This window comes from Nematolebias whitei, chromosome 1 (assembly GCF_014905685.2).
Source record: "Nematolebias whitei isolate Nwh7 chromosome 1, NemWhi1, whole genome shotgun sequence".
Lineage (NCBI taxonomy): Eukaryota > Metazoa > Chordata > Actinopteri > Cyprinodontiformes > Rivulidae > Nematolebias > Nematolebias whitei.
Window position 1 is genome coordinate 39,675,631 of NC_056498.1, and position 9,825 is coordinate 39,685,455.

The following is a 9,825-nucleotide window of genomic DNA, read 5'->3' on the forward strand; positions in this document are numbered from 1 at the left end:
TTAAACTCCCGCCCACCTGGAGAAGCAGGAAGCGGGGGGAGCGCACGTGGGTGAGGGGCTGGGTTTGTATTCAATGAGGGAGAAGGGGGCGCGTGCAGTTGGCAGCGCAGACAGGAGAAAAAGAAGAACTGCATGGACGTTCAAGTCTAATTATAACGAACCATGATAGCAGGGTTCATGTTTTTTGGCATAGGCAAATTCCTATGTTATTGGCAATTGAAGAAGACGGCGGCAGCAGATTCGGCCATGGCAAAACTGCCGAGTCTGTGTGAAGGTTTGGTTCATGCTTCGGGTGCTCAAAATCAGCTGATTTACGAGCTAAACCGTAAGATGGAAGCAATTTGTGAGAATCACAGGCCACCTGCGGCTTCTGGGACGCTCCAGCATGTTGGGGACAACCTTGGAGGGGACTCAAAAGCACGGACAGTAGAGTGCCCACAAATCTGGCCCTTTTGGAATCAAAAGTACCAGCAGGACTCAAGGCTGACGAGAAAGAAAACAGTATGCCTGAAAAAAACAACAATGTGGCTTATATGAATCTGACTTCCCCGTTTGACCTCGAAGCAGGCCGACTGATCAAATTTCTCCTGGGATATGTGTAAACTAAGGAAAAGCTCCATCTATCGCAATTTATTTGCATTTTATTGAAAAAAATGCAGGTTTTCATCAACTTATTTAAAAGTTGCTTTCTTTATAAGGATATTCAGAGCCGGATAGATTGATCAAGGGCCACTTTTGGCGCTGAGGCCGTATACTGCCCATGTCTGGAGTAGTGTCTGTTAGGTAAGTAATGACTGAAGAGACGATAAATGCCTCTGAACATTTTGTCAAAATAAAAACAAACCTCAGGTGTCTGATGTCATTTCTACATAACCACCAGCAGACCCGCTGACCTCCTCTTTGTGGTTAAGCTGACGGCAGTTTTTCACCGTGTGTAAAAAATATTCAACAGACTCAATTAAAAGCACAGAACTTACAGGTTTTGATTGCTTTAACGTCCTGACAAATAAAATACAGCAAATTATGTTTTCTGGGGCATTTTTCAGCGGAGGGAAAATCAACTCACCTTTCAAGTGCGTTTCTGACTCCAAGTTTCCATTCGACTGCACCGACTCCAAAGCAGCTTCTCCAGAACCGTCTCCAGTCTTTGCGTCGGCCTCTGGTTTCTGAGCCGTGGAGTCTGGACTCGGCATTGGGCTCGGTTGGACCTGCGGTGGCTCGTCGACTGGCGTTTCTGCAGTCATCTGTTGTGTCTCAGGTGGTTGAGTTGACTCTCTTGGTTGGATGAAATCGTCACCGGTTGGCGTCGGACTGTTTGGCGGTTCAGCTGATAAAACCTGGGCAGCAGTCGCGTTTCGTCCTCCGTCCTCAGCAGAACATTTAACTTCCTCAGGCTCATCCGCTCCAGTTTTCTTAACCTCCAGTGTTTCAGCTTCGTTTTCTTTTGTCTCAGCATCAACTTTAATCTCTATTTGTAGTTTTTCTTCAGATTCTGTGATGATTCTCATCTCTTTAGCAGAGTCATCAGGCTCGGCTGCAGGTTCTTCAACTTTTGGATGCAAGTTCTTGGCTTTGAAGGTCCCAGAATCTTCTGTCTGACTTTCTTGCACTGTTGATTCTGACAAGACCTTTGTGGTCTTTTCTTTAGCGCTGAAGCCTTTCAGAGTTTTTAAAGCTCGAGTCTTTGCACAAATGACAGTTCTGCTGCCTTTAACAGTTTTAGCGCCAAACAAACTGGAGTATTTTTCAAACGTGGTGGTTTCTTTCAATCCAACTGCAGAACCATTATCAGTCTTCTTAGTTGCTGGTTTTGGTTTCAAGTGACCAGAACCAGGACACTCTTTTGAACTTGTAGACTTCTTGGTTCCTAAGGGTTTTAACACTTTTTCTCCTTTAACAGGTCTCACTGCTCCATTTGCAGATACGATGCCTTTATCCCGCTTAAAGACGGTTTTCGCTTTGGAAGTTGACACGTTTGCTTTTTTCGTGACTTTGCCCGCCAAGGTCGTTTTCTCTTTTTTTGGTAAAGATATCAGAGTTTTAATTGGAAGTAGAACCAAGTTACGAGTAGAACCTGATTTACTGATCGCTGCAGATTTCCTGTGAACGAGACAAACGTGGAGAAATTATTGAGCAAGTTATTAATTTGTATTTCCCATTTTTAACCTTTTCTAACAAAACATTATAACATTTACCACACAAGTAATATTATTTGCAATAATGAAACAAATCAATAAAAACTTAAATTTTTTAGCTGATGCTTGATTACGATTTTACCTAAATTCGTCTATTGCTGGGTTTTTTGTTATCAAGTTTCTTTGGGTAATTTTGATTGTGAGAAGGGAGTAACTCGGTTACGTACTGTAACCCCAGATGCTATGAGTATAGGCGCAGCCCTTTAAGGCCATCACTAGTGGGTTTATCCATTCGCGCGCAACGCAGCACTGAAAACTTTAGTCCACGCCCACTGGCTGTGTGGGCCCCACCCCCGGTCCATATAAATTACGGTGAGACCGGACAATCGGCTCCCAACTAGCTTTTTACTTCAGCCTGTATTCACCCTTTAAGGCTATTGCTAGTGGGTTAAAGGCGAAGCAGGATGTAGTCTATGCCTCACTGGGTCCATCCAGATACAAACATGAAGCACCTGCTCGCACAAAACACATTTCATCACTCAGCCTTCTGAATGCTTAATTACGCACTCCATGCGCAACAGCGCACTGGAGAAAAGAATGATCTCTAGTGAAAAATGGGCTGAGATAGCAGACCTGCTGCTGTGAATAGGAACAACGGAGGTTGCAAGTTGTAACAGTGTAACGATGAGCAGGCCAACAACTCCTCCAGATGAACAGATCAATAACATAAGCAGTCAAGAACTGTGACTTATAATAAATATCTCACACTGCAACTGCAGGCAGGCAGGTGTGAGCCCAAATTGAGGCTCTATGAAAAAATAATAATCATTCTGTCAGAACCCTGAGAACAGAATGGGTCATGGAGTAAGTGCAAATATCACGTAGATAAAAACGAATAAATGAGCACAGGGATGACCAAGAAGCCGCCGTGCAAATACCCTCCGCTGTCCTCCCTCCATGCAGAGCCGTGGAGGATGAAATCCCTCTGGTGGAATGAACTCAGATTCTCTGGAGGATCCAGCACAGAGGAACTATAAGCATCAGAAATAGCCTCACACAACCAGTGAGAGGCACTAAGTGGATAGAGGGAGTCCTGCAGAGCTGTCCCTGTAAAGCACAAACAGACGCTGAAAGCAGCGCAGTGCAGCTGAAAGCAGCGCAGTGCAACTGAAAGCAGCGCAGTGCAGCTGAAAGCAGCGCAGTGCAGCTGAAAGCAGCGCAGTGCAGCTGTGCGCGTCATGTAACATGAGAGTGCGCGCATGGGACAGAGGAGGTGAGATGTGGATTCCTCCTCAGAATTATGAGGAGGAGGATAAAACCCATCCAAGGTTATCATTCTCGATCTGAATGAGCTTGTAATGCTTTTAGGAGTAAAAGCAGGGTTAGGACGCAGCACAGTTGAGTTGCCGTCGGCTTGAATTCTGAGACATAAGGTAGCAACAGAGAGAGCAGATGAATCACTCACTCTCTATTCAATGTCAGAGCTAACAGCAGGGCTGTTTTAAATGACAGAAATTTAAGTGAAACCTGATCTAAAGGCAGTTTAATCAGAGCGCACAGAAACACTGCTAAATCCCACTGTGGGGCAAGTGGACGTGACACAGGTCTGTGTCTCCGTACACCTTTCAGAAAACGCTTCATCAGTGGGTGGTTAAAGACTGTTCTTTCACCGAAACCCTCATGACAGGAAGAAATAGCTGCAGCATAAGTTTTAATTGTGCTGAAAACTAATTTTCTGTCCATCAGCTGCTGCAGAAATGACAGCATGCAGCCTAACGGACATGAAATGGCCTACACGCCTTTCTCCGCGCACCAGCGCAGAAAAGTTGTCCACTTTGATGTGTATAGCGCTATGGTGGAAGCGGCTCATGTGTCCTGGATCATACGCAGCACATCTGTGGGAGGCCCAGCCTTTCTAAGCGGATCCATTCAGCAGCCAAACCCAGAGGTGCTAACCTATTTCTGGGTAGCTCCTGATCGCTCCTCCTGCCTGGAGGAGCGCATCCTCCCTCCACGGCACTTTCCACGGCCAGCCCGACACCAGTTGCTGTAGATTCTGGAACCACAAGGCGCTTTTGCGCTCAGGAGCTACAAGAATGACTAACAGCTCTTCTTCCTGAACTCGATCCAGGATCCGTAGAATCAGAGGAACTGGAGGGAAAGCATAAAGGAGCATTTTTGGCCACGGGCTGTGAGCGAAGGCATCCACCCCTAACGGTGGATCGTCCGGTGGGCTCAGTGAGAACCATAAATGACACTGGATGTTCTCCCGTGTGGCGAACAGATCCACTGCTGCTCGGCCAAACCTGCTCCAGATCCGATAGATCAGCTCGGGATGGAGGCTCCAGTACCCGTTACGAGGACCGCCCCTCGACATGATGTTCACTCCTCTGTTCAGGACGCCGAGAATGTACACTGCTCGGATGGAGAGCAGGTTTTTTTTGTGCCCAGCACAGCAGCTGTCTCGCGACTTGTAACAGCTGAGTTGCGCGCATGCCTCCCTGATGGTTTATGTAGGCTGCTGCCACTCTGTTGTCTGTGTGGATCAGAACATGCTGATCCCACAGCAGAGGAGCAAAATGCTGAGTCACTTTCTAGACTGTGAGAAGCTCCAGCACATTTCTGTGGAGAGACGTGGTCTGCCCACTGTGCTCCCACCACCTGGGACAGACACGTTCCTCCCCAGCCTGACGGGGATGCATCCATGAACACAGACTTGTGACATAGGCCTTCTTATGGGGACTCCCTCTGATAGGATGAGGGGGTTTCCCCAGTGATTCAGATCAGCTCCCACGGAGGGGGGGACATAGCTCATCCGTCTCAGGTGGGTGAACCATCTCTGAAGACGTCTCATGTGAAGCAGGCCCAGTGGAACCACAACGTGAACCGCTGGCATTATCCCCAGGAGCCACATGGCAGACAGAGCTGTCACTACGCTGCGGGGTTTGACACAGCGGAGCTGAGCTGACAGCTCTCGGCTGTGATAATCGGGCTCTCATCGTGGTTGAGTTTAGCTCCACTGCCAGATAAACAATCATCTGGAAAGGAAGAACGGAACTTTTTTCCCCAGTTTATGGGAAAACCCAGGTTTAGCAGATGTACCGCTAAAGCTTTGGTCTGCACGGCTGCCTCCTGTCTAGACCGAGCCAATAAAAGCAGATCGTCCAGATAAAATAGGATTCTCATTCCTGCCATATGTAATGGCTGCAGAACCGTCTCCACGCATTTGGAAAACGTGCGTAGGGCGAGAGAGTAACCGAACGGCACACAGTTTTACTGATACAGGATCCCCTGGAAGAAGAAAAATATAAATTTTGTGTGTTTTGGGATGATGGGAATGTGGAAATATGCATCCTTCAGATCTATGGAGGTGAACCAGTTGCTCTGGTGGACGTTCTCCAGCAGCTGTTTGATTGTCAGCATGTAGAATTGTCTGTCTATGATCAATTTGCTAAATGTGGACAGATCGAGAATGGGTCTCATCCGTCCCGTTTTTTTCTGAACCAGAAAATAGCGGGAGTAAAACCCTGTGTTTTCCTCTCCTTTGGGAGTACCAGGAGTTCCTGTACTTCTGACTGGAGAGACAAGCTCTGTTCTGGAGATGACAGAACCACCTCTATAATCCCTCTGAATGTTGGAGGGTGAGCTGCAAACTGCAGCGTGTAACCCCTGCTGATCAGTCGGTCCATCCACCTGTCCAGGGAACATACTCGCTGCCACTCTGAGTAACACTCGGAGAGCGGGCATGCATTTTTGTTTTGTGTCATGGTTCTCATGGACATCAGCCAAGCTAGAGCCCCTACCGCCGTCACCCACTTCGGAGACTCTCCGAGGGCGACCCAAGTGGGGCTCAGACAGAAAGGGCTGTCTGTTTACCTCTGTGCTGTGCTCAGGCTACAGGCTCACATCAGGACTGAGGTGAGCCACCGCGCACTGAGAGGAGGCATTGGCGCTTTGGTGAATAAGACACCGTTTTAGGAGAGACTGCTGCTGCCGTGGAAGAAAACGTTTACTCCCACTGCACGGTGAGTGGGCAGAAGTAACAGAAAATAAGACGGGCTCTGACTGAAAATGAGGGATTTTCCTGGACTCAGTCTGCTGAGAAGAATCAGTTTTAGCTGTCATGACAGCAGAGTGCTTTATGAAACTTGCTGAGCTGCAGTGCCTCCTAAAACGCTGTTGAGATGTTACCGGCTTGTTCTGTGTGGGGAGTGTGTGAGGAGAGGCCGCTGCGAGATCAGTTGATCTGACAGTCAGGAAGGAATCTGTTGAGTATTTGCACTTTGAGAGAGGTTTTTGTTTAATTTCAAAATATACATCATTAAAACCACACACATTCCCCCCAAGGAGTCATTTTCTGGGCTGCCTCCTCCGTGGGCCCTGCGGCCAGCTGGTCCCGGGCGGCGCTTGCTGACGGCCTTTGGGGAAGCGCTGGGTCGCTGGTTGGCGCGCCGGCTGCTGGAGGAGGCCGGCGGAGGAGCGGGGCGGGAAGCCGCTGCCGTGGGGCACCTCTGCTGCCGTCGCTGGACACGGCGGTCCCTCCAGTGGCCAAAGGGACGGGAGGAGCGGGAGTTGAGCTGTGACATCATCAGGTGGCGTGCCATCTCTGAGACCTCCTCGGTCCTCTGAGACTTCTCGAGGATGGTTTTGAAGTTGGCCCCGAACAGCGCATCTGGGGTGATGGGGCCCTCCAGCAGGTCCTTCTGTAGCTTCTCGGGCATGAATGGCGAGAGGCGGAGCCAGGTGGCCCTCTGGATCATGGTCAACCAGGCGGCGACACGGGATAAGCAAACCACAGAGGTGGCACACAGGTTGAGGATGGTGTCGGCGGCTTTGCAAAGGGAGCTCTTTGTCTCCTCCGGCAGGTCTGTTCCCTCAAGCCTCTTCGAGATGCTGAAAGCCAGCAGGGCGACGTTGTTGTGTGCCGCGGCCGACTGGAAGGAACACTTGTGGGCTTGGTTGGTGAACTTTGTGATCAGCTGATCGTGCTTCCCTGGAGGGACAGGTCGCTGGTCCTTCCTGGAAGACTTTGCCCCGAATACCTCTGCAAGGCTTGGTTCTAGAGGGGGAACTGAGGGAAAACCCTGATCGGTAAACCCCTCCACTCTGGTGATGGAGGTGAAGGTGGAGACGGGTGCCTTCAGCTTGCCGGGCACAGCTGCAGCCTCATTCCAGTATGACGCCACAGCTGGAAAGCGGGGCCAGATGGGGTCAGGGCGACGAGCTGGGGCAGAGCCAAACCTTCCCGCCAGATCATCCGATCGGGGCGGGGGAGGGAGAGGAACGGAGAGTCCCTTTGAGTTAGCGGCCTCCTGGATTATGCCAGGCAGTTCCAGGAGGAGAGTGCAGACAGCTGGGAGCGAAGTGGTCGCCGACGTAGGAAGACCCGAGGTGGCTGAGCATCCACTCGGCTGTCCATCCGCCATCACGCTCTCCAGGTGGGAAGAAGCAGCGGGGCTGCTGCTAGCATGGCCTTTGCGGGAGGAATCATCCAATTCACTGAGCGGCTCTGCGTCAAAAAAGGCGATGGCGTCATCCAGCAAGTAGTGCCCCGCCACGGGGAAAACCTCCTCAGCATTAGCCTTGAAAAAGGCTGCTCGTCTCTGCTTTTCTTCAAAAGAGAGGAGCTCACAGGGACGGCAGGAGTTGGCGAGGTCGGCGTGGTGGGGACCCAGGCATCCTTCGCAGATGTTGTGCCAATCATAGCCCATAATGTAGCCGGTCTGGCAGGACGGGCACAGGCGGATGGTGCTGGTGTTGGACATCTTATCTTCTTCTTCGCTCTTTAGACCGTGCTTGCTGGCTGAAGAAAAAATGGGAGCCGATTGTCTGGTCTCACCGTGATTTATATGGACCGGGGGTGAGGCCCACACAGCCAGTGGGCGTGGACTAAAGTTTTCAGTGCTGCGCTGCGATAGCCTTAAAGGGTGAAGCCTATACAAAATAGAACAAAGAGAATTTCAGAGTCAGAGATTCTTTATTGTCATTCGCACCACATGTGGTACATGTGGTGGAGCGAAATTATGTACACAGGGTCCCAGTTACATCCAACAATAAATTGTAAAAGAAAAACAGTAATAAGATCTAAGCTATGAACTAAGAAGCTCTCGACCTTGACCTCTCTAAGTGGCTTTAAGAATCTGTTCCTGGCAGGGACCAATGCAGACATGTTCCTGTTTTTAGTTTTTTACATTCGCCTTAGAATCTATCTGTTTTTTGTTACTTTTCTTTTTTTTTAGCCATCCTATTTGTTAAAAAAAAAAAATCTGTATGACTGTATGACTTTTTATAACTGTTTATTGTTGTCGCTGTTGTCTGTTGTTGTCGTCATTCGTTGTTGAAATCAGATCTCTCTTGTAAATGAGTCCTCGAGGCTCAATGGGATTTACCTGTCTTAAAATAAAGGTTGAATGAAAAAAGAAAAACATCAACTAAAAATATACTAAGCACCTATAGCATAAAAGCATTATGTCGAACAGCAGGACGAACATAAGCATGAGTCTGGAGCACGCATGAACACCTCAACATGAAACAGATCAGCAGCAACATGATGTGATTTTTCACAGTGATTATTCTGGTTAGAGATTCATGAGTCGAACAGCCTCAGGGTAGAAGCTGTTCCTCAGTCTTTTGTCTACAGATAAAATGTGGTACCAGTAAATATTCATTAAATCACTGGTAGAACCACTGATTTTTATTGTTAAAACAGTTTTGGTATCAGCTGCTGTTTTTAAATCTACCTTTACTCTCTAAATTATCTTATCTTGAATAAGCATGACGGGATTTCTCTTCAGCGTTAATGAGGAGGGGAGGGAGTAAAGGGGAACAGCCCCCCTCCCTCTCCCCCGCTCAGTTTCATGAGTGAGACGAGCTTAAATAATATACCTACTGGTTTAAACACATTTACTGACTGACTGCTTTAAAATAAAATCTTGACTTCACTGCACTTACATTGGGGGGGGGGGGGGTTAGTGGGAACAGCCCCACCCGTTGTCTCTGCTCCATTTAATGTTCAGATGCGAGCTTAAAATTACATAGATCTCTGTATTTAAACACACATGAGGTGTGGAAAAGGTGGAACACCCACACCTCCCTCCACCCTCATTCGCCCCACTCTGGGCCCCTGAGCAAGGCCCTTAACCCCCACCATGTGCTCCCTAAACAGGTCTCTCTTGAGAATGAGTTCTCGTGGCTCAATGAGACTACCTGTATAAATAAAGGCTAAATGGAAAAAAAACAAACATGTACTGCACACAGAAAGATGTCACACAGAAATAATTTTAAAACTTGTATTAAAATATGTACAGACTTGATGGCTTAGAGCACTTCTTCTCAGCCGAGCGCACATCTTGAACTGGATGAGACAGCTTTAACACAAATAAAAAATTTAAAAATAAAAAATAAAAAAAAAACAGCTGGTCGACCAGAGTCACTCATCGCTGTGTTCTCCGTCCTCTGTGCACTGAAACCTCTTCTTCACCGTCAGAATTGAAGAGGCTCAAAAAGACGTTATCACACACCGACTCCTTGTCGCTCTCAACATCACTCTCGCTGTGCTGCCCGCATCATCCCGCAGCAGTCCAGCCTCATTAATGCACGTGTATCTTGGAGAATGGTTCAATGACAGCATCTCATTGGTCATTAAGGTTACACTTCTGGTCACATGATGACAGAGTAGGTGGAGATATGG

The 9,825-nt window shown here is 48.4% G+C and overlaps 1 protein-coding gene across 1 annotated transcript in view; it reads right to left on the bottom strand.

The window, feature by feature from the left end:
- LOC119412592 overlaps window positions 1-1,673 on the bottom strand; it is an 11,255-nt gene extending 9,582 nt beyond the window's left edge. Inside the window, exon 1 of the mRNA XM_037679659.1 lies at window positions 1,067-1,673. Coding sequence (XP_037535587.1) covers window positions 1,067-1,508 — 442 coding nt within the window. The 5' untranslated portion in view covers window positions 1,509-1,673. The remainder of the gene's footprint in view (window positions 1-1,066) is intronic.
- Between the last annotated feature and the right edge of the window lie 8,152 nt (window positions 1,674-9,825).